At 37.4% G+C, this 25,607-nt stretch overlaps 1 protein-coding gene across 1 annotated transcript; it reads left to right on the forward strand.

Moving 5' to 3' along the window:
* Window positions 1-2,181: 2,181 nt before the first annotated feature.
* Window positions 2,182-5,537, forward strand: LOC142532334 (uncharacterized). The gene is made up of 4 exons (XM_075638652.1): window positions 2,182-2,959; window positions 3,015-3,320; window positions 4,059-4,252; window positions 4,605-5,537. The coding sequence occupies exons 1-4, from the start codon at window positions 2,182-2,184 to the stop codon at window positions 5,535-5,537; spliced, it is 2,211 nt and encodes a 736-aa protein (XP_075494767.1).
* The last annotated feature ends 20,070 nt before the right edge of the window (window positions 5,538-25,607 follow it).

Here is a 25,607-nt window from a genome sequence, read left to right on the forward strand (position 1 = left end):
GTCTGTATAAAAAACTTAAATCATGTCAAATGAATCAATGTTCAAACCGAATACAAACTCCTATTATACATATATATCATCTATATGGACAACACCAATGTATGTCACATGCCCATAAATACCTTGGGTGAACAAAACATAACAAACACATTCGTAATTATAGAGTTTGCAATAACATGTTCAATTGACACACAAACATTCTGAATTATTTCCTTCCAGCTACAAACTTCATGTCAATATATTATCGCAATTGATGATTAATCGTTTTTTAGACCAATTATCATTATCGTGATAAAACTCCACAACTTTATTGAGAATTCAAATATCCAACTATTTCCAAATGTCATATCTCCGATATGTGAGCCTTAATTCACTTTATATACCGCATAACCTGATTAATAATCCAATATCAGGTTGCTTAAATATATGTCCAATATTCTAATAATGTACACAATATCCAAATGGTGTTCCAATAAATCCGAATGAAATTATCCCATGATCAAATTTATACTACCACATATGTAGACATAAACATCAATATATTCTTCTCAATTTTGACTTTTTAATTTGCTCATGCCCATTAAAGTCAACATATGAAATTAATTTGCATTTAATTTCATAATTACATGAATACATACTATCGATGTCATTTAAAATATTGATGTTTGTTAAGAAATTATTATTACCCAAGAATTTTGGTGTATGACGAAAACAAGACTTCACCTCAATGTTTCAGGAAACAACTGTATTTCGTATCTGTAACAGGTATAAGTTCAACCGCCCAACTCAGCAACTGGAATATATTTCAACCGACTAAAGCACAAGAAGACTAATCGCTTGAATTCCAGACCGTCTACAAATTCAACCGTTTGGATAAAAAGAAGTTTGGACTTGAATGATCTTCCTCAAAACCGGATCATTGAAGATAGTTATTTATTGCTCAATTATTGAAAGACATTCGCTGACCGGTTCTAGACATTCAAAGAGTTACACCGCTTCAAAAATCAACTTATCTCTGCACCAGTCCCAAGAATGATCTGCATTTATTTCATTATCCCAGAAAAGGAAGATCAAATATAGACTACAAAGTTCTGATGTGAAAACAGTTACCATAAAAGGGAACTCCTCAAGAAATATAAGTCAAAACTACGCTGAGCAAAAAGAACATTAAATGCATCGATTAAAGAAAAATTAATGCTCTTAAAGATGACGTCGTCACATCTGTTGAGGGGCTCAGATTAACGTTTCTTGTCCTTCCCGACCGTTGGAACAATCGGCTATATTAACAGAGAAGTATGCAGGATGCAGATACAGAGAAAAAACTACTCAATCCACAGCTATAAAATCATCATCTGCTTGCATACTTTGAATATTTAGAGCGCACTCAAAAATTACGTGAATCATCGCTCAATCAGCACGCATTGAACAGAAAGATACTTGATCACTCAAGGAATCATTTTCGTGCTACTTAAATCAGTTTATTCATATCAATAACCTTTTGGTTATTTGTGGTATCTGGTGAACTAAGTGTTCTTAAAATCCAGACGTGTAAAGTGATCACTAAGAGTTCCAAAACAGGCAGTGTGATAAGTCCTGATTGGAGTGGGCTGTTGCAAAAAGATTGTAAAGCCAAAGTCTTTTAGTGGAATCCTTCCTGAAGAGGAAGAAAGGGTGACGTTGGAGTATTCAATCTCCGAACATCCATAAAAACCTTGTGTCGTTTATTTATCGCAAGCACATACTTTTCCAGCTTCATTTTGTTGTTAAGCCTGTCATCGCTTTTATGCTATCATTGGACATTGTGAACCATTTTTCGCACTTAATAGTGGTTCACATTTCAAACCGTTTGAGAAGGATTTTCAACCTGCCTCAAAAACAGTTGAAATCAAAGTTTTAAAAGCAAAAATTTGAAAGAGTTCATTCACCCCCCTATAAACTCTTTCCCGATCCCAACAAGTGGTATCAGAACGGGGTTTTCTCAAACATTGATATCTTATAATTACTCATGGTATCTTTCAACAAAATTCCTATGTTCTCTAAAGAAGATTATGATGATTGGAAAATTCGTATCCAGGCACATCTAGCAGCTCAAGATGACGACATGTGGTATGTCATTACTGACGAGCCAATGAAATTCTGAAAGTAAATACAGCTGCAACAACAACTGAAGGTGCTCCCCAGATGGTTGAAAAACACCGATCTGAATGGACAACCGAGGACAAAAAGAAAGCAAATCTTGATAATGTCGCAAATGATATTCTTTACAAGACTCTAGACAAAAACATGTTTGCCAAAATCAAGACGTGCACCACGGCTAAAGAAATATGGGAAAAACTCACACAACTGTGTGAGGGAAATGATAAAACCAAAGAGAACAAGCTGACTAATGTTATCCAAAATTTTGATAATGCAAAGATGAATCCGGGAGAAACTCTTGGAGAATTCGACGAACGGTTCAGTAGTATTATCATCGAACTTATCTCTTTAGAAAAAGAATACTCTAACCGAGAAATTGCTTTGAAGGTTATGCGAGCCCTTCCCAGAGAATGGGATGTGAAAACCATAGCGATGCGAGAGTCCAAAGATCTGAACAAGCTGGAACTCCATGATCTCTTTGTAGACCTTAAAGCATATGAGTTCGAGCTTGGAATACGAACTGAAGAGAAGCCATTCACCTCCCAACAAAAAAAAGCCTTGGTAGCTACCACAGTGACTCTTCCGGTTGAAGAGTCCACAAGTAAGAAAACGGCTGAGCTACTAAGCAATGAAGCCATGTCCCTTTTTGTTAAAGAGTTTGGTAAATTCATGCGTAAGAATCAATCACAGATGAATAAACCTTATTCAAAAAGGACCATACTGATGATGGTCAAGCCTGCTTTAACTGTGGAAAGAAGGGACATTTTATTTCAGAATGCAATAGGCCAAGAAAGGAGGAAAAGAAACCGGTTGACAGAAGACAGTCTAAAGACGACCAAAAATTCACAAAAAAAAGAATCAACGAGTCTTGGTCGCAGAAGAAGATAAAGGTAAATGGGCTGACTCAGAGTCAGAAAGATCCACTTCTGAAGAATCAGCCAGTGAAAGCGAAGATGAGACGACAAAGTGTCTCATGGCTAAAGAAGACCCAGAATCCACAGAAGAAATGGTATTTAACTTTGACTCTATTGAATTCACAATAGAAGACTTGGTCACAACACTGCATGATATGATAAATGAGTTCAAAGGACTATCGCAGCAATTCAATGTAGCCAAGGCAAAAAAACAAGACTTGAAAAATAAGTTGACTCTCTCTAGTTGTTCGCAGCAAAAGGAGGTTGAAGGTTTAAAAGTTAAGTTAAGTCTTCTAGCGGCTTAGAATGATGACCTTCGCAGATTATTTCATGCCACGTTAAAAGAAAACAAACGGTTGATAAACACAATCAACACATGGAACAAGTCCTCTGCCTCTCTTAACAGGATGCATGGGATGCAGAAACCAGTGGAGACAGAACCGGACTAGGTTATAATATCAATGAATGCAACACCTTAGGAGCACCAACTCAACCGTTATTAGAGAAATACAGTTTAAAACCAATTAAATTTGTCAGATCTAGTACGGTATATGAACATGATAAGCCTGAAGTTCAAGGCACTCAGGATGAAAATCTTGAAAATAACAGAAGGCGATGTGGTTTGGGATATGTCAAAATTGAGAGTTCTAAATCCAACCGATCATGGCTAAGACGCAGGCCAAATACAACAACTCAAAACGGTTCTGTACTGGCCCGCAGAAAGTCAGGTTCAACCGGATATCATTCAAAAACTAGACCTAACCATTACTACAACAACCGACCTGTTCAAAAGAGATACAGATTGAGTGACAATGACAGACGGTCAAAACAACATGCTGAAAAAGAAAAGACACTGCATACACCACCTGATTATGCACATGACCGCACTCATCTTAGGACACATCATGGAAAATACTTCAGGATGATTCAAGTGTGGATTCCTAAAGGACTAATAAGCTCAAAACCCAAATAAGAAAGGGTACCAATTCCTTATTAAAATAATTTCAGGTATTGAAGAAAAAGAACTAGAAGAATCTATCTGGTTCCTGGATAGTGGTTGTTCCAGACACATGACTGGAAGAAAAAGTCTTCTATCAGAAATAATCAACGACAAAGGTCCAATGATCAACTTCAGAGATAATTCTAAAGGTAGAGCTGTGGGTAAATGTAAGATTATCCATGGAAAAATTATCATTAAAGATGTACTTCTTGTAGAAAATATGTGTTATAACCTGATAAGCATAAGCCAACTATGTGACAATGGTTACACCGTTGAGTTTCAAAAACTCATATGCACTGTTAAAACTGCCGCATATAATATTATGTTAATTGGTCATAGAGAGCAAAATACATATAAAGTAAAATGGAATGATGATTGTCTTAAAGCACCCATTTGCTTTATCGCCTTAAATGGTAATAAAAATTGACTTTGGCATAAACGACTCAATCATCTTAACTTCAAATCCATTGCTACTATTAGCAAACTTAAACTGGTATCTGGCTTGCCTAACATTGACTTTGCCAAAGATAGAATTTGCAATGTCTGTCAATTAGGTAAACAAATCCGTTCAACCTTCAAGAACAAAGGAAGAAACTCATCAGCAAGATGCCTATAACTTCTTCAGTATGGATTTGTTTGGACCGATACCAGTGATGAGCTTAGGGGGAAAGAAATACACTCTTGTGGTAATTGATGACACCTCTAGATTTACATGGGTAACATTCTTAAACTCCAAGGATCAAACCACAGCCCAACTAATCAAGCTGCTCAAAAGGCTTCAAAATGAGAAAAATGAAGCAGTAGACAAAATCAGGAGTGACAGAAGAACTGAATTTCTGAACCAATTCCTGTCATCCTATCTTGAAGATCATGGCATAAAGCATGAAATGTCAGCTGCAAGATCACCTCAAAAGAATGGAGTAGCTGAAAGAAGGAACCGCACGTTAAAGGAAGCATCTAGGACCATGCTAGCAGAATCTAGTATCTCACAACGGTTTTGGGCAGAGGCCATCAATACAGCCTGTTATACTCAAAATCGGTCTATGATCAATAAAAATCATGAAAATACTCCATATGATATCTGGACCGGCAAGAAACCAGAAGTTGGATATTTTCGCATTTTTGGTTGTAAGTGTTTCATTCATATTAATGGGAAAACGCAACTAACCGCATTTGATGTAAAAGCTGATAATGATGTCTTCCTAGGATACTCAGTAGTGAGTAGAGCGTATCAAGTTTATAATCAAAGAACTCTTACTGTTGAAGAATCCATACATATTGTATTTGATGAATCATCCATATGTCATGACAACAAGGGTAGCAACATTCATGATTTGATTAATAAACTTGATTCTACTAACCTTGAAGATAGTAGTGATGACAATATAGATTTGAGAAAAACAGGTGAACACATCTTGGAGCAAGATCCAACCGTTCAGGAACAAACTCAACAGATGAATGAACCAGAGGACAACTATCAACCGTAGAGTATACAAATAGAAGAGGGGACGTTGGAGCAAGAAGATGATATCATTCAACCAACCGAGTCAAATCTATATGGACCATGTCTCCGGTGGAAAAAGGATCATCCACTCGAGCTGGTCATCTGCAACCCTACTGCTCCTCTCAGAACTAGAAATCAAATGATCAACGAATTTATGCATGCTGCGTTTGTTTCCCAGATAGAACTTAAGAAGATCGATTATGCATTGCTCGACACAAATTGGATAGAGGCTATGCAGGAGGAACTTAATCAGTTTGAAAGAAGTAAATTTTGGAATCTAGTTTCTCGGCCTGACAATACTCATGTTATTGGCACTAGATGGGTATTTAGAAACAAAATGGATGCAAACGGTTCAATTATAAGAAACAAGGCTAGACTAGTAGCTCAAGGTTATAGACAGGAGGAAGAATAGACTTTGATTAATCGTTTGCCCCTGTAGCCAGAATAGAAGCGATTAGAATATTTCTGGCCTTTGCAGCATTTAAGGATTTTAAAGTATATCAAATGGATGTTAAATCTGCATTCTTGAATGGGTTGCTAAATGAGGAATTTTATGTAGAGCAACCATCTGGTTTTGTTAATCACATTCATCCTGAATATGTTTACAAACTAGACAAAGCATTTTATGGATTAAAGCAAGCCCCGAGAGCATGGTATGACACATTAACTAAATTCTTGCTTGAGCATGGTTTCTCAATAGGAACGGTTGATAAAACCCTGTTTAAATTTTCAAAAAATGATCACTCACTTTTTGTACAAATATATGTGGATGATATTATTTTCGGATCAATTAACCCTAAATTATGTGAGAGATTCTCTAAGATGATGCAGGAGCAGTTTGAAATGAGCATGATGGGCGAATTAAATTACTTTTTAGGAATGCAAGTCAAGCAGTCGGAAAATGGTATATTTATCAATCAAGCCAAATACACTCGAGATATGCTAAAGAAATTCGGCATGGAAATTTGATCTCAAGCTACTACCCCGATGAGTTCATCGATCAAATTGGACAAAGATGAAGGGGGAATCTCAGTGGATACAAAAATGTACAGAGGGTTAATTGGTTCCTTACTGACTATAAGTCGACCAGATATTATGTTTGATGTATGTTTATGTGCACAGTTTCAAGCTAAACCTATGCAATCTCATTTTATTGCTACAAACGCATACTTAAATATCTTAAAGGTACTGCTAATGTGGGTCTTTGGTATCTCAAAGATTCAAATTTTAATCTTGTAGGCTATTCAGATGCAGAATATGCCGGATGCAAAATCAATCGAATAAGCACGAGCGGTTCATGTCGGTTTTTGGGTGATAGACTAATATCGTGGGTTGGCAAGAAACAGACGTCTATTGCTACATCAACCGTTGAAGCTGAATACTTGGCGGCTTGGGAGCAGTTGTACTCAGATGCTATGGATACAACAACAGCTGAGAGATCATGGAATTCAAGCTACTGAATCTCCTATCTTCTGCGACAACACCAATGCAATAGCAATCACATATAACCCTGTCATGCACTCTCGGACAAAATACATTGATATCAGATATCATTTCATCCAAGAACATGTTATGAAGAAAGAGATTCGGCTTGAATATGTTCATACGGATCAATAAGCAGCTGATATATTCACGAAACCGTTACCAGAGGCTATGTTTTAACATTTCCAAAATATGCTTGGTTTAATCGATTTATCTTGATATGATTATTTTTGTGTGTCCAGTTTGTAATGCAGGAAATAAAAGAGATAGACAAAAAGACAACCAGTAATACATAAAAAGGAAATTTTATTAATTCAGGCAGGCGCGTACAACAGATATTTATTTTTTAATCACCATCCTCCAGGAGGTCAACCAAGATGTCAACCCTCCGGTGGTGGTATGCATAAACTCCTCTGAGTGGGCAATCCGCCTCATAATCCTTCGCTCCTTCAGGAGCATGAGGAGATAAACACCTTCATCAGAGAAGGCGTCTGCAGCATCAGAAACGCAAAGGCGTCGCTGATATTTCTTCAAAGTTGCCACCCCTTTGGGGGTAGCAACAAGTCCCTCGCCATGGGAGGACTGAAGTTCCTGGACTTTCGTCCAGGTTGACAGCGTCTTCTCCAAGATGCTGTCCTCTATAGCAGCTTTGCGGGAGGCCACTATGGACTCTATGAACTCATTGACTAAATCAGGCTCGGCTGAACTGCTTCCCTTATCCATCTTGTGTTTCAAGTGAATATGAAGCTAACCCCTCTACTTGTATTTATAGATAAGAACCATCCGAAAAGTCTCTATCATTATGTCTGACACGAGGATATGAAGAGTTCTATGTCAAGCTACCGCCGGTTCATCTCCCATGAATTCTTTCTATGCACATGTTTAGGAGGGATATTGTTTAAGTCAATAATTTAATAGACTTCTCAACCGCTCCCTCTCTAATCATATTATTCATCCGGTTCATTTTTTTTGGGGGCACGATATCTCCACGTCATTTCGTAAATATTACTCAAACTTTCGGCTGCCCTGCTTGATGTGACGGTTACCTTTTTGAAATTTGAACTTAATCATTTTTACCGCCGTCCAAAATTTTTCAAAAATTTTAAAAAATCCTTCCACTGACAGTCGTCCACGTGGACTGATTTGTGACTCTCTGAACCGAAAATATTCATTCAAAATTTGCATCGTTCTTATTCTTACCTTGCTACTTTCATACGAAATTGCGTTTAAGCTCTTCTTGCAGGTAATTCCTTTGATCTCTCTTCTTCAATCAAGATTATGGCCGCCTAAATTGCACAAAATACAGTTGCTGTCAATTTCGCATCGGTACTTGACATGCCCAACAAGCCGATGAAAGCCATGTTTCGTATGCTAGAATCCTCTGGGCTTCGCTATTTTATGGGATGCAGTGACAAATACTCCGACATCTTATTGAAGGAATTCTTCGACTCTGCATACATGAAGAATGGAGAAATTGAATGTACTGTTCAAGGAAAAATCTTCAACTCACCCAGAAGATGTTTGCTGATTTGTTCCACTTACCAACTGCTGGAATTACTGATTTCTCCACACTTCCAGAGAGAAATATTGACACTTGGAGAAGCAATTTCTCAATCACCGAATCTCCGATTTCCTCTCCAACGTGTCAAAAACGTGATCTGAAGATCGAATTCATATTGTTGGCTGATATCGTGGCGAAAGGAGTTCTTGCCAAGGTTGTGTATATGACAAGATAACGTTAGAAAAATTTCTTGTCATGGCTACCATCTCATCAAATCTGCAGATCAACTGGTCTGATATTCTATTCAAGACACTGGTGTCTATGATAAAGAAATAAAACCAATATCAAGGTTTTGCAGTTCAAATCTACCATATGCTGATTGATGCAGGGGTTCAATCGGTTGATTTGACTGAAGTTGGAAAGACCAAGATGTTCAACTGGATAACGGTTGAAAAATTCATCAAGAAAAATCAGCCAAATGATGAAGAGATAGTCTCCATCAATACAGAGACCGGGGTAGAATTCGTGAAACAAAAGAAGCAAAAGAAGACTGTTTCAACTCCCAAAGAAACCAAGAGATAGCTGGTCCTAAAATCCAGCTCAGATGATGAATCCAGGGACGACATTCCTGTGTCCGAAGTATTCAAAAAGAATCGGTTTGACAAGCCCAAACCAACAAAGATTAAGATGATTAAGCTTCTTTAGGCACCACTGGTTCCTCCTCCACTGCCTGCACTCTCCACCATAAAGCTCAAAGGTATTCGGATTACTGAATCAAACATTGAATCCTCCTTCTCTGGAGTTCCGATTCTCCACCCAACAGACAAGGGCAAAAATATTCTAATTGAAGAACCACCAAAGACCAACTCCATTCACAGTGAACGAGTCAATGAGAATGTTCAGGAGAAAATGGAGATGTTTGATCAATGGGTCCAATTTCGAACAACTACCACATTCGACTCCTTGATTCAAACTGGAAAGATCAAAGCTGCTGCCAAGCTTGAATGAACCATCTTAGAATGGACAGAAACATCTGAAATACCAACCGCTCTAAACCATCGCGATTTCTGGACATTCAGATGAAAGAAAGTGCTCTCCGAGCACTGATCCAATTAAGACGAAACAACTTCATTTCCACTTGCCCAACTACAAAAGATGACTCGGCGGTCATCTCCCAGCTTGAAATGGATGCTCTCTCGCTATCAATGATAGTTGCTCAGATGAGGCAGGAACATAAACTTCCAGACGATGAAGCACAGAGTAAGCATGACTCCAAATTAAAATTGCATGAAGAACTGAGCTCTAAAGCGTTTAAAGCCCAACCCACATATCAGAATAACCCCTCTTTATCTTCTGAAGAGATCATTAAATTAACCTCGTCAGAGGGTCCGATTGAAACCTTTTTGGTAAGGATTGAGGAGAACACTTTACCACCTTTTGAAAACTTATTCCAGAGGATACTCCCACTGCTGAACAAGCGTGTCAACATGATGCTCCAGACCTCCTACTTGTTTCGCACAAAGTCTCTAACACAAATGCATCTGCTCAACCGCCTCCGGTTGACCCTTCAGAAATTCAAGCTTTCTCTGTTGATGAGGCAGTACAATTTTTGTCTGACTTTGATGAAGCTGCTACATTTAAAGACAAATTTGTTTCCCCAAAATTACATTTTAATGATGATCATCATCAAGCCTCTCTCCAAGAATCGCTGATAACCTCTCCCAAAGATTTACAGAAAGATGAAGTGACCATGGCATCTATACCTACTCATTCTCCTCCATCTGGTCCTCTATCAACAAAACCAGTTGTACCAGAAGTCACCAGCTATAAACCCTCTGCTTCGACTTATGACGTTGACCAAATCATTGAGAACATAACAGCTGAACTCCATGAGCATGAGCCGTCAAAATGTGCTGGTAAAGCATCCTCTTCTCAACTGGTCTCTTTTAAGAACAGGTTACTATCTGATCAAGGTGAACATGAAGAACAAGAATTCCCAGAAGAAAACTGTCAACAAGAGATTCTGACCAGATTTATCACTATGGATCAATCCATTCTGGCTCTTAATCGCAAACATTTTGATCTGAAGGAGGCTGTTCAAACAATAAAGTCTGATCTATGCAAAGATTTTTCTGCCATGCAAACGAGTATTTCCCTCTGACAAGACAAACATAATTCTGTACAACTTAACATGTGCCTTGCCCTCTCGGAGCAAATAACTCGTCTTCAAACAAATGTTGAACGATGAATCGATGCCCAAGGTGCTCAGCTTGCAGAAATTATGGAGTTCCTTGTTTATGGTGATGTCAAAAAAGGGGAAAGAGAGTGACTAAGGGCCATTCAAGAAGCAGAATTATCTATGATGAAAGAATTGAGAGAAAATGAAGAAAGGGCCAAAGCACAGCAAATTTCAAGTCAAAAGAAACATTAATTGTTGTATCCATTTAATTGGTTATTTTGTTGACAATTGTAATTTCATTTACTTAATGAAATACAATGTTTTGTTCTTACTTATCTTTGTAAAATTCAATGTATTGAAAAGCTTTGCAGCTGGGTTTTGTCATCATCAAAAATGGGAAAATTGTTAAGAAATTATTATTACCCAAGAATTTTGGCGTATGACAAAAACAAGACAACACCTCACTGTTTCAAGAAACAGCTGTATTTCGTATATGTAACAAGTATCAGTTCAACCGCCCAGCTCAGCAACTGGAATATATTTCAACCGGCTAAAGCACAAGAAGACTAACCACTTGAATTCTAGTCCGCATACAAATTCAACCGTTTGGATAAAAAGAAGTTTGGACTTGAATGATCTTCCTCAAAACCGGATCATTGAAGAGAGCTATTTATTGCTCAATTATTGAAAGACATTCTCTGACCGGTTCTAGACATTCAAAGAATTACACCGCTTCAAAAATCAACTTATCTCTGCACCAGTCCCAAGAATTATCTGCATTTATTTCATTATCACAGAAAAGAAAGATCAAGTATAGACTACAAAGTTCTGATGCTGAAAAAAGTTACCATAAAAGGGAACTCCTCAAGAAATATAAGTCAAAACTACACTGAGCAAAAAAGAACATTAAATGCATCGATTAAAGAACAATTAATGCTCTTAAAGATGACAGCGACACATCTATTCAAGGGCTCAGATTAACGTTGCTTGTCCTTCCCGACCGTTGGAATAATCGGCTATATTAACTGAGAAGTATTCAAGATGCAGATACAGAGAAAAAACTACTCAATCCACAGCTATAAAATCATCATATGCTTGCATACTTTGAAGATTTAGAGCACACTCAAAGATTACTTGAATCATCGCTCAATCAGCACGCATTGAACAGAAAGATACCCGATCACTCAAGGATCATTTTTGTGCTACTTAAATCAGTTTATTCATATCAATAACCTTTTGGTTATTTGGTTAAGTTGTGGTGTCTGGTGAACTAAATGTTCTTAAAATCCAGACGTGTAAAGTGATCACTAAGAGTTCCAAAACAGGCAGTGTGATAAGTCCTGATTGGAGTGGGCTGTTGCAAAAAGTTTGTAAAGCCAAAGTCTTTTAGTGGAATCCTTCCTGAAGAGGAAGAAGGGGCGACGTAGGAGTATTCAATCTCCGAACATCCATGAAAAGCTTGTGTCGTTTATTTATCGCAAGCACATACTTTTCCAGCTTCATTTTGTTGTTAAGCATGTCATCGCTTTTAAGATGTCATTGGACATTGTGAACCATTTTCCGCACTTAATCGTGGTTCACAATTTCAATCGTTTGAGAAGAATTTTCAACCGCCTCAAAAACGGTTGAAATGAAAGTTTTAAAAGCAAAAATTTGAAAGAGTTCATTCACCCACCCTCTAAACTCTTTCCCGATCCCAACAATGTTCAATTTATCAAGCTTATTAATCAAGGAACCAATGTCAATCATGTTTGAATTTCAATACATTAAAAAGTTTCATTACCACGTATATAAAAGAAAAACTTTATGTGTCCAAACATAAAACTAAAATCAAATTTCGTCTAAAAACGGTGCAACAAAAGTGTTTTCTAAATTCAAATACTAGAAAATAAAAAATCCGTTCCTAAATAAAGTTTTTAAAACACTAACAGTCTTATTTTCACCATCAATTGGCAATCGGCTCCTTAGGCAATCATTTCTTGGCACAACAATTAGCGTATTTGGATAATCCTTCTTCACATGCCTATCGATTCTTTTGTAAAAGAAACAAGTGCTCACTATATATTGTTTCTGTTGCTCCATATTGATGCGATTCTTCGACCACAAAAAGCAAACGCGCTTAAAAACAGAGTCGCGTCCTCAATTCAATGAAACAAAGAAACGGTTGTGTTGTCTTGATCTTTTTGAACAAGTAAGGTTGTAATATTCACCTTTAATTACAAAGAATTTAGCAACAAATATTAACGAAGATAAACAATCAAAATTAAAACGAACCTTCAAAGAACTCATCTTTGACAATCCGAGTGAAGAACAATCGACAAACGTCACATAGTATTAACTTTGATAAATTTGATTTGAGAAACACACAAAGGTGTATACAAAGCCAAGCTTTGAATTTGAGAGAAAAACTCACCAAATATTATAAAACTCAAGAATTCATTCTAAAGTTTGTAAAATTTTGTCCATATATGTTTACAAATGGTAAAAGATATGAAAATCTAATTACCTAAACAATTAGGACTCTAAACTAGGAAATTATGATTCTTTCGTGCAGGCGACGCGCTGGAGCGGTAATGTTTGGCCGCTCTAGCGCCAATGCTTCTGGAATTCACGCGCTGGACAGTGTCTTTGGCGCTGGGGCGGTAATTTTTGGCCGCCCTAGTGTGGAGTGTTCTGGGAAACATGGCACATGACAGTGTCTTTTGCGCTGGGGCGGTATTTATTTCCCGCCCTGGCGCGGGGCTCTTGGGTCCGGGTCTTGATTTGGCCCCTTCTTCATGATTTATCACTTGAATAACATTGAAATATCTTCCAACTTCATTATGCACCGAATTCTTTGAGGCTTCGAATCGCAAGACTTAGCACGTCATGCCCGGCCAGACTCATATCATACTCCTCTTCTTCAAAAAAATTTGTTCTCAAATCTTGGCTATCTAGGCAAAAACGAAGAACGTTAGTAATAAAAAGAATTAAATTATCAACATGTTTACCTTTCAATACTAGATTGTAGGTGATTTCACCCGCGTGCTCTATCATTGTTTGGAATCCCAATTTCTTGGTTACACTCTCCATGTAATCATCAATTACACCAAACATCAAATAACAAGTGACGTGAAATAAAAATGATAATATCTCATTAAGCATCATAAAAATTAAATCCTCCTTTTTTTAGACCTAGTTAACAACACAAAAATTTCCACATAGTGCACAACCATAGTTCACTAGGAATAAGAATTATTTCATTCAACACATAAGAATTAAGCTTAGGTGCCTTTTCCCTATATGGAATGCATCTTTCACTAAACCACTTAACATACCTCTTCATATGCAACCAACACATATAATCATGGATTATATCGATGATGAAAACACTACAATATGCATAACTAGAACGTAACTCATGCAATGAATATAAAATAAAGAATTTATTCTCTTTAAAATTGTATTCATTATAAACATAAAAATTATCATGTCCAACCATCAATCTCTCAAAACCATCACCAAAAAAATATAAATAATGCAAATAGAACACGCTACATGTACGACATATGAAATCATTCAACACAACAGCAGAATTTAGCTCCAATGCATATACATTCTCATAGTCAATAATTCCTATCAATTTAACAACTCGTGAGAAATCAAAACCCACTATATGCACATACAAATTCTCACTATTCTGGAATCTATAAGAATTTGAGACAAGAATAAAACTTAAATTAGGTATCATAACTACCACATTTTCACCCTGTTATCCAAACTCTTGAAACAACTAAACAAGAAATTAAGGTAGCGAAGAAAGTCATACCTCATAGTCGTTGCGGTGACAACTATGCTTACCTCACGGTGATTGCTCTCAACATCACATGGGTCGCCCCATCGCATTGTCTCATCATCAACACTTTTTTGCCTCCTCATCACGACTTCATCAAAATCCTGTAATGGAGAAATAACAATGCGCGGGATTGAACCAGGTATATCATCACAATGACAATAAATCACTTTGTACAAAAGTACATAAAATGGTCTATGCAAGAATAAACAACTCTCTACCTCACTCTTTTGGACCTTCAAATTATTTTTCTTTTCTTTTTTTTGGCCTCTTTTTTTTTCTTTTTTCTCATCTCATCATTTTCTTATTTTTTTCTTTCTATGGCCATCTCACTCTTTTGTTTTCTCTTTCTTTCGGCCATTTCGCATTTATTTTCACTCAATTCATCAAGTGTCTATTGAACCTCAAGGACTCCTTTTGGATTCAATTGAACAAGAGAAGGTTCCTCCAAACATGTATGCAACATATTGTTTTCTTTCCTACTTTATTCCTCCATAGTAGACAAATTAGAAACTTCTTCACCACTCAATATGACACTTTTCGCCTAAAATTATTGAACAATATTCAACTCACTAACTAGCGGAATACCATAATCATCAAATCTAGCCTCAACTTCAGATTCAAGTTCAACTATGACCTCAACTCAAACTCGGATTCAACTACACACTCAACCTCAAACTCGGATTCAACTACAACCTCAATTTCAATTTGCGGTTCAAGCTCAACAGACGACTTTACTACTGTCACCTCCTCACGTGGACATTGGCGGATATCATGCCCAACTGATAAACACCAACACCATGTAATATCACTAATACTAGCATTTAAGTTGTTAAATGTACATTGATATTCGTATTTGGCAGTTTCACGTCTCGGCTCCTTCATTGACCTATCAAGGATTTTCTCTCCTCGGTTTTTATACCCACTATTCTCCTCACATACCCTATCATCATCACAATGCAAATGCAACTCTCTACTTTCTTCAACTCCACTACCTTGTCTATTCTCATCAACATGCCTATTATACGTCTCTTCTTCCTCGCACCGCCTATACCTCTCATGCAGAGGCTTAAATTTCTTCTCCCACATTCTATCCAACCCTCTTAACATTGTTTGAAATTGACGATCGTCAATCATTATACCTGCAAGAAAATGTTAGTAGAAAACAATAAAGAATAAATTTTCCTCACCACGAATCCTCACGGTCACTCCAATAAAAATTCACTTAACTTTGTTTTCCTCACTACAAATCCTCGCACATCACTCCAAGAAATAAACTCTCTCCCTCAATTATTTCACTCGATTTTGAGAATTCTCTTGTAAGATATGATTTCAGGCTTTGTAGCTTGTGTGCATCAAACTCACAAGTTCAAATTTTACGAAACTTGTAAATTGACATACATGGATTGCGTAAAACAAGAAATTTGAAATATTTTTTTTGATTGTGAGAAACACTTGAATATGGCTCCCACAAGAGAATAGAACAAAATAGCAAAACCAATTTATGGGATTTTTTCGAATTTTTTGTATTTTTTTGGATTGCAAAAGGATGGCTGTGCAAACTCGAAAAAAGAAAAAAAAAGACAACGAATGGCTCAAGAACGACGAAGAACGATAGGATCAAATAGATCTGATAACAAACGAAGGATAAACACAGATATGATAATAAAAACGATAAAATTACTTGAATCAAAGGAACCTAAAGCTGTGATACCAAATGATGCGATTCTTCGACCACGAAAAGCAAACGCGCTCAAAAACAGAGTCACACCCTCAATTCGATGAAACAAAGAAACGGTTGTATTGTCCCGATCTTTTTGACAAGTAAGGTTGTAATATTCACCTCTGAATTACGAAAAATTTAGCAAAAAATATTAAAGAAGATAAACAATCGAAATTCAAACGAATCTTCAAAGAACTCATCTTTGACAAAGTGAAGAATAATCGACAAACGCCACAAAGTATTAACTTTGATAAGTTTGATTTTTGAAACACATAAAGGTGTATACAAAACCAAGCTTTGAATTTGAGAGAAAAACTCACAAATATTATAAAACTAAAGAATTCATTCTAAAGTTTGTAAAATTTCTTCCATATATGTTTACAAATAACAAAAGATATGAAAATCTAATTACCTAAACAATTAGGACTATAAACTAGGAAACTATGATTCTTTACGCAGGCGGCGCGCTGGGGCGGTAATGTTTGGTCGCCCTAGCGCCAAGGCTTTTGGAATTCACACATTGGACAGTGTCTTTGGCTCTGATGCGTTTATGTTTGGCCGCCCTAGCGCGGAGTGTTCTGGAAAACATGGCACATGATAGTGTCTTTGGCGCTGGGGCGGTATTAATTGCTCGTCCTAGCGCGGGGCTCTCTAGTCCGGGTCTTGATTTGACCCCTTCTTCATGATTTAGCACTTGAATAACATTGAAATATCTTCCAACTTCATTGTTATGCATGCCGAATTCTTTGAAACTTCGAATCGCAAGACTTAGCGTGTCGTGCTCGACCAGATTCATATCACATGTGCTGTGAAGACCCAGAGTTTTCTTCATTATATATCTATTTTTTTTCTTATTAATGCAATTACCTTGATAGTTAGATGCAAATTAGCACTTTAATCACATCTTGCTTCAATTTCTCCTCATCCTAAATGCATTGCGCGATAAGCTCATTCAAAGTTCACTTTTCATTTTGGGTATTATAACTTATTTTGAATTGATTAAATTGTGCAGGTAGAGAGATCAAAACTAGATGCCCGAGTATGTCTTCCAACAATTCCAACTTGAATGCTTTTAGTCGAGTAACAAGATTTGACATTTTCATTATTTATTTCCTTAAGTTATCTTTTTCTTAGTACCATATTAAGACAAGTTTAGTCAAAATAGTACGTGTCTCGACCTTTTCTTTTGCCACGAAACGATATACTATTTGAGTAAGGAACTTTTTGACATCATTTTTTTCAGGAATTGAACCCCTTATAGTAACTGGAATAGAATGTTTCATAATCATCGTACTCATGCGATTTGATCGCTCCTACTTTTCCAAAAAAAATTTTTGATCAGCAGTTCCTAAACTGAACAAAGGTGCAGGGCAAACTTCCCTTAGTGCATAGTCCAAATCCATGCAGCTGAGCACTATCATAACATGCTCTTTCCATTTCTTAAAGTATGAACAATTAAGTGTTGGAATGTTGTTCAGATTAGTAGCTATAGAAGATGTTATAACAAATAGACCAAACTCACAATAAATTATAGTCCATGCATATATTTACATTAAATAAATCACAAAAATATACGCATGCAGATGGTGGGCCCATAAAAAATTACCTAGCACAATATTGATATGTAGTCTTTGAACAAAAATAACACTTTGTGTTAGGATCGGGAAAGAGTTTAGAGGGGGGGTGAATGAACTCTTTCAAATTTTCTCTTTTTAAAGTGTTGGTTTCGACCATTTTTAGGCGGTTGAAACAATTCTTCTCAAACGGTTGGAAACGTGAACCACTGTTTAGTGCGGAAGAAGGTTCACAATTTTCAATAGAAACTTGAACACGTTAACAAGCTAATTCAACAATTAGAAACAAAGAAAATGCTTGCAATAAGTAAAGTGACACAAAATTTTTTATGGATGTTCGGAGAATGAATACTCCTACGTCACCCCTTCTTCCTTCTTAGGAAGGTTTCCACTTAAAAGACTTTGGTTCTACAAACGTTTTGCAACAGCCCACTCCAATCAAGACTTATCACACTGCCTGTTGGAACTCTTAGTGATCACTTTACACTTCTGGGATTTAAGAACACTTAGTTCACCAGATACCGAAACTAAATCCAATAACCAAAAGGTTACTGATATGAACAATCAGTTTGTTTTGAGTAGCACGAAATTGATCCTTAGAAGATCGAATGTAATGATGTTTAAAGCGTGCTGAAAGAGCGATGAAGTATGTATGCTTTTGATAGCGCTCTGATATTTTTGTGTATACTAGCAACGAGATTTTTAGCTGTTGATCAAGAAGTGGTTTTAGCTAGCACACTCCTTCGTTAATATACGCGATCTTATTAAAGGTCGGAAAGGATGCAGCAACGTTAACCTGATCCACTGAACAGATATGTTGTTGTCGTCTTTATGAGCATTAAATTATCTTTCCTAAAAGCATTTAATGTTCCTTCTGCTCAGCGTAGTTCTGAAGTGCTTTTCCTGAGGAGTTCCCATTATGGTAAGTGTCTTCTTTCATCAGAACTTGATGTCTATACTTGGTCTACCTTTTCTGGGATAGAGACATAAATGCGGATCATTCTTGGACCTGATGTATGTATACGTTGACTTCAAGGCGGTGTAATACTTTGAATGTATTTAAGCCGGTCAGAGAATGTATTTGAGCAATAAATGGTTCTCTTTAATGATCCGGTTCTGATTATCATTAATGTCCAAGCTGAATCTGCTAGCGATCTGAAATAAGCGGTTGAGACTTCTTTGAGCTTTAGCCGGTTAGGAAGAAATTCCGGCTGATGAGCCGAGCGGTTGAACTAATGCATATCTCATATACAAACCGCAGCTGTTTTCGTGTTGTCTTGTTTTTGTTATACACCAAAATTCTTGAGAATAATATTTTCTTAACAATTTCCCCATTTTTGGTGATGACAAAACCTGACTATTAGGCTATGTAACATAATAATTTTGAAGGAGATATATAAGAGCGAAAGTGTTGTATTTCATTAAGTAAATGTAATTAAAATATTCAAAATAACCAACTGTTGTAAGAAAATAAGCAACTAGTTTTTCGTTGGACCTTTTACTTTGTTCCACTGCTTTTGGCCTTGTCTTCTTTTTCTTTCAACTCATGCAATTCTTTCATAACAGATATTTCTGCTTCTTGAATTTCCCTTTGACGCTCTCTTTCCCCTTTTTGATATCACCATGAACAAGGAACTCCATGATTTCTGCAAGCTGAGCACCTTGGGCATCGAGGCGTTGTTCCGAATTTGCCTGAAGGCGAGTCATTTGCTCCGATAGGCCAAGGCAGATGTTAAGATGAGCAGAGTTATGTTTTGCTTGCTGTGAGAGAAAGACTTGTTTCCATGGTGGAAAAATCGTTGCGGAAAGCAGTCTTGACTGATCAAAATTCCTCCTTAAGATCAAATTGTTTGCGATTGAGAGCCAGAATGGATTGATCCATGGTGATTAGTCTTGTCAGAATTTGCTGTTGGCAACTCTCTTCTAGAACTTCTTGTTCTTCAGGTACGTCGTCTTCAGATAATAACCTGTTCTTGAAAGAGACCAGTTGAGAGGAGGATAGCTTACCAGCATGTTCTGATGGTTCAAGCTCATGGAGTTCATCCGTAATGCTCTGAATAATTTGATCAATGTCTTCAGTGGAAGCAGATGGTTTAGATCTGGTGACATCTGTTTCCTCTGGTTTTGCTGGCGGAGAACTCGGTGGAGGAGAATTTGCATACATCGAAGGATTGATCAGCTCAGTTTCATGCAACTCCTTGGGAGAGGCTGTTGGAGAAACCGATTTTTCTTGAAATGTAATAGCTTTATCAAAATCAGATAAAAACTTCTCTGCCTCATCAACAGAAATAGTTTGAGCGGCTGAATGATGAAGTGAAGGCAGTTGTGCAGACGTATAAATGACAGAGATTGTCGGAAGCAATTTGATGGCGTTGTGTTTCAGCACTTGGAAAGTCTACTGGCTTGATTTTTCCAGAAGGAGGCATAGTGTTCTCTTCATTAGCCGGTTGATCTGTTACGGTAATTACTGGTGAAGAAAGTTTAGTGCTTGTACCGGGAGAAGTAGATGAGGAATCCTTATTTGTGGGGATGGCTTGAAACTGTTCAGAGCTGAGATCTTCATGTATTTCCATCAGAGATTCGAATTTTCCCTGTTCTGTAACGGCTGGAAGATTGAGATCCTGTCGCATTAGAGCGACCTTCATATCAAGAGACAATGCGTTCATCTCAAGTTGAGAGATGACAGCTGAATCATCCTTGGCCGTAGGACAAAAAGGATCAAAATTTTTCATTTTCAATTGTATGATTATGCGGAGAGTGCTTTCTTTCATTTGAAGTTCCAGAAAGTCTCGTCGACGTAGAGCGGTTTGGATATCAGATGTCTCTGTCCATTCCAAAATGTACCGTTCAAGCTTAGCGGCTGCTTTTATTTTTCCGGTTTGAAGTAAAGAGTCAAAAGTTACAGCAGTCCGATATTGAACCCAATTATCAAACATCTTCATTTTCTTCTGGACGGCCTCAGTGACACACTCGCTTGTGAGTACTATGGCCGTATGAACTGAATTGCTTCGTGGCGGATTTTCAATCATTACCTGTTTGCCCTTATCTGAGGAGAGAATAATAGGAACTCCTGAATAAGAGGACTCATTATGTGGTTCAGTAATTTGAATTCCTTTCAACTTTGTGGCTGAGATTATAGGGATAGGGGCAAGAACGAGTGGTGCAGAAAGATGTTTGACCAGTCTGATCTTTGCTGGTTTTGAGTGTGCAGTTCTCTTCTTCTTAAAAACTTGAGAGACTGGAACGTCATCCTTGGACTCATCATCGGAACTGGATTTTAGAACCAGTTTCCTTTTGGTTTCTTTGGCTGTTGAAGCGGTCTTGGATGATTTCTTCTGTTTCACGAATTCTTCCCCGGTTTCGGTTTTAATGGGGACTAACTCCTCATCTGCCGGCCGATTCTTTTTGATAAATTTTTCAATCGATAACCAGTTGAAAAGCTTAGTTTTGCCAACTTCTATCATATCAACAGGTTGAACCCCGACATCAATAAGCATATGGAAGATTTGAACCGCAAAACCTTGCGATTGATTTTCTTTGTTGATCATGGCCACCAATATCTTGAAGAGAACGTCAGACCAATTTATCCGCAATTTGGATGAGATAGTGGCCATAACAAGAAATTTTTTCAAGATGATTTTATCATAGGCACCAGCTTTGGCAAGAAGTCCTTTTGCTACGATATCTGCTAACAGTCTGAATTCAATATTTAAGTCGCATTTTTGACATGTTGGATGAGAAATTGGAGAAGATGTGTTTGAGAAGGCACTACGCCATATGTCAATATTTCCGACCGGAAGTGTGGAGAAATTAGTAATACCTTCCATGGGTAAGCTGAACAATTCAGCAAACATCTTCTGTGTGAACAAGAAGTTCTTGTTTTGAACAGCACGAACAATTTCTCCGTTTTTCATGTACGCGGAATCAAAGAATTCCTTCAATAGTGAGTCGGAGTAACTGTAGCGGCAGCCTAGAAAAGAGCGAAGCCCAGAATGTTCTATCGTGCGAAACATGGCTTTCATAGATTTGTTGGGCATGGCAAATATGGACGTAAAGTTAAAAGCGATTGTATTTTGAGCAGCCATTTCGTTGATTTATCGAGAGAGTTTGAATTTAGCACCTGCAAGTTAAGTTCAAACGCGATCGAGTGTAATAGCAAGGTAAGATCAACAAGTTTGCAAATGTAGAGTATGTATGTGCGGTTCAGGTAATCACCAGTCAGTCCACGTAGAGGACTGTTAGTGGAGAGAATTTTGTAAGTTTTGAAAAAAAATTGGGCGGCGGTAAAATCATTTATTTCAAATTTCAAAAATAAAAACCATCACGTCAGTCAGAGGCAGTCGAAAAGTTTGAGTAATTTTTTTTTACGAAATGACGTGGAAGTATTGTGCCCAAGGAAAAATGAACCGTATAAGTAATGTAGTTAGGAGGAAATGGTTGAGAAGTCTATTTAATTAATGACTTAACCATTTTTCCCCCTAAGCATGTGGATTAAAGCTAATCCTGAAAGATGAACCGTCGATGGCTTTCACAGAAAGCCTCTTTAAACTCTAGTGTCTGTCATTATGAGAGAGAGAGAACCTTCATATGGTACTCATCTATAAATACAAGTAGAGGGGTTAGTTTTACAAATATCAGAGATAAAAAAAAAGATATCAGGATGGCGAAGGCAGGCAGTTCAAGTGAGCCAGATCTTGTGAAAGCGTTCATGGAATCGGTGGTGGCTTCCCGCAAGACTGCTCTTGAGGACAGCGTCTTTGAGAAAACGCTGGCAGTCTGGACAGAGGTCAAAGAGCTTCAGTCCTCCCTTGATGAAGGACTAGTTGTTACCTCTAAGGAGGTGACAACTCTGAAGAAATATCAGCAACGTCTTTACGTCACTGATAATGCAGAAGTCTTTTCTGATGATGGCATCTACCTCCTCATGCTCCTAAAATAGCAGAGGACTCTGAGGAGGATTGCCTCCTCGGATGAATTTTTACGTACCTCCACCGGTGGGCTGACCGCTTGGTTGGATAGCTGGTCGAGGGCGGTTGATAATGAAATTATGGTTGTAAGTGGCCGGTTGTTCTAATAAAAATTTCTATTTTGTATTACCGACTGTCTCTTTATATTTTCGTTATTTTCTGCATTACTGACTGAACATACGGAAGAAATAACTATATCAAGATAAATCAATTAATCCAAGCATATTACGGAAATGTGAAAACTTAGCCTCTGGTAATGGTTTTGTGAAAATATCGGCCGTTTGTTGATCCGTATGAACATATTCAAGCCGTATTTCTTTCTTCATGACGTGTTCTCTGATGAAATGGTGTCTGATGTCAGTATGTTTTGTTCGAGAGTGCATAAAAGGGTTGTATGTGATGGCTATTGCGCTGGTATTGTCGCAAAAAATAGGTGACTCAGTAGCTTGGATGCCATAATCTTTTAATTGTTGTTGTATCCATAGCATCTGTGCACAGCAACTTTCAGCCGCAAGGTATTCTGCTTCAGCGGTTGATGTAGCAATTGACGTCTGTTTCTTACTAAGCCATGATAATATTCGCCCAAGAACTGACATGAACCGCTAGTGCTTTTTCTGTCGACTTTGCAACCAGCATAATCTGCGTCTTAGTACCCTACAAGATTGAGACTTGAATCTTTGGGATACCAAAGACCCACATTAGCAGTACTTTTAAGATATTTAAGGATACGTTTAGAAGCAATAAAATGAGATTGCATAGGTTTAGCTCGAAACTGTGCGCATAAAAAAACCGCAAACATAATATCTGGTCGACTTGCAAACAAATATAGCAAAGAACACATTAACCCTCTGTACATTTTTGTGTCCACAGAGATTCCCCTTCGTTTTTATCCAGTTTAATTGATGAACTCATTGGGGTGGAAGCTTGAGATCAATTTTCCATGCCGAATTTTTTTAGCATATCTCGAGTATATTTGGCTTGATTGATAAATATACCATTTTCGGACTGCTTGAATTGCAGTCCTAAAAATTAATTTAATTCGCCCATCATGCTCATCTCAAATCGATCCTGCATCATCTTAGAGAATCTCTCACATAGTTTAGGGTTAGTTGATTCGAAAATAATATCATCCACATATATTTGTACAAACAGTGAATGATCATTTTTTGAGAATCTAAACAGCGTTTTATCAACCGTTCCGATTGTGAAACCATGCTCCAGAAAGAATTTGGTTAAAGTGTCATACCATGCTCTCGGGGCCTGTTTTAGTCCATATAGAGCTTTGTCAAGTTTGTAAAGATACTCAAGGAAAGTGTGATTAACAAAGCCGGGTGGTTGTTCTACATGAACTTCCTCATTTAACAATTCATTCAAGAATGCAGATTTAACATCCATTTGATATACTTTGAAATCTTTAAATGCTGCAAATGCTAAAAATATTCTAATGGCTTCTAACTTGGCTACTGGGGCAAATGATTCATCAAAGTCTATACCCCCCTCTTGTCTATAGCTTTGAGCTACTAGTCTAGCCTAGTTTCTTATAATTAAGCCATTTTCATCCATTTTATTCCTAAACACCCATCTTTTCCCAATCACATGAGTATTATTGGGCCGAGGGACTAGATGCCAAACCTTAATTCTTTCAAACTGACCAAGTTCCTCTTGCATGGCCTCTATCCAATTTGAGCCAAGTAGTGTATCATCGATTTTCTTAGGTTCTATCTGAGATACAAATGCAGCATGCATAAATTCATTTATCATTTGATTTCTAGTTCTAAGAGGAGCAGTCGGGTTACCGATGACCAGTTCGAGTGGATGATCTTTTCTCCACTGGAGACATGGTCCATATGGATTTAGCTCAGTTGGTTGAATGATTTCCTCTTCTTGCTCCGGTGCTTCATCTATTTGTGTATTTTGGGTCTGCTGGTTTCCTCTGGTTCGTGCACCTATTGAGTTTGTTCTTTTGCGGTTGGGTTTTCTTTTGATATGTTTCTCCCTGTTTTTCTCAGATCTACCTCATCATCACTGCTTGCTGCAAGGTTAGTAGCATCAAGATTATTTATTAAATCATGTATACTGTTACTACTATTCTCATGACATATAGAAGATTCATCAAATACAATATGTATAGATTCTTCAATAGTGAGAGTTCTTTGGTTATAAACTCTGTAAGCTTTGCTCACTGCTGAATATCCTAAAAAGATACCATTGTCAGCTTTCATATCAAATGAAGTGAGATGTGTTTTGCCATTTATATGAATAAACGCTTACAACCAAAAATGCCAAAGTATCCAACTTCTGGTTGCTTGCCAGTCCAAATTTCATATGGAGTCTTTTCATGATTTTTGTTGATCATGGACCGGTTTTGAGTGTAACAGGCTGTGTTAATATCTTCTGCCCAAAACCTTTGTGAAATACTAGATTCAGCTTGCATAGTGCTAGCTGCTTCATTTAATGTGCGGTTTCTTCTTTCAGCAACTCCGTTCTGTTGAGGTGATCTAGCCGCTGATAATTCATGCTTTATGTCATGATCTTCAAGATAGGATGACAGGAATTAGTTTAGAAATTCAGTTCCTCTGTCACTTCTGATTCTGTCAATTGCTTCGCTTTTCTCATTCTAAAGTCTTTTGAGCAGCTTGATTAGTTGATCGGCAGTTTGATCTTTGGAGTTTAGAAATGTTACCCATGTAAATCTAGAGAAATCATCAATTACTACGAGAGTGTATTTCTTTCCCCTCAAGCTCGTTACGAGTATCGGTCCAAATAAATCCATATGAAGAAGTTCCAGACATCTT

This window comes from Primulina tabacum, chromosome 18, assembly GCF_025594145.1.
Source record: "Primulina tabacum isolate GXHZ01 chromosome 18, ASM2559414v2, whole genome shotgun sequence".
NCBI classification, from domain to species: domain Eukaryota; kingdom Viridiplantae; phylum Streptophyta; class Magnoliopsida; order Lamiales; family Gesneriaceae; genus Primulina; species Primulina tabacum.

Coding starts and splice junctions, on each gene's coding strand:
- LOC142532334 (XM_075638652.1), top strand. CDS start 2,182: ATGGTTGAAAAACACCGATCTGAATGGACAACCGAGGACAAAAAGAAA. Junction 2,960..3,014: donor AAACCGGTTGACAGAAGACA/GTCTAAAGACGA, acceptor TCTTGGTCGCAG/AAGAAGATAAAGGTAAATGG. Junction 3,321..4,058: donor GCAGCAAAAGGAGGTTGAAG/GTTTAAAAGTTA, acceptor AAATAATTTCAG/GTATTGAAGAAAAAGAACTA.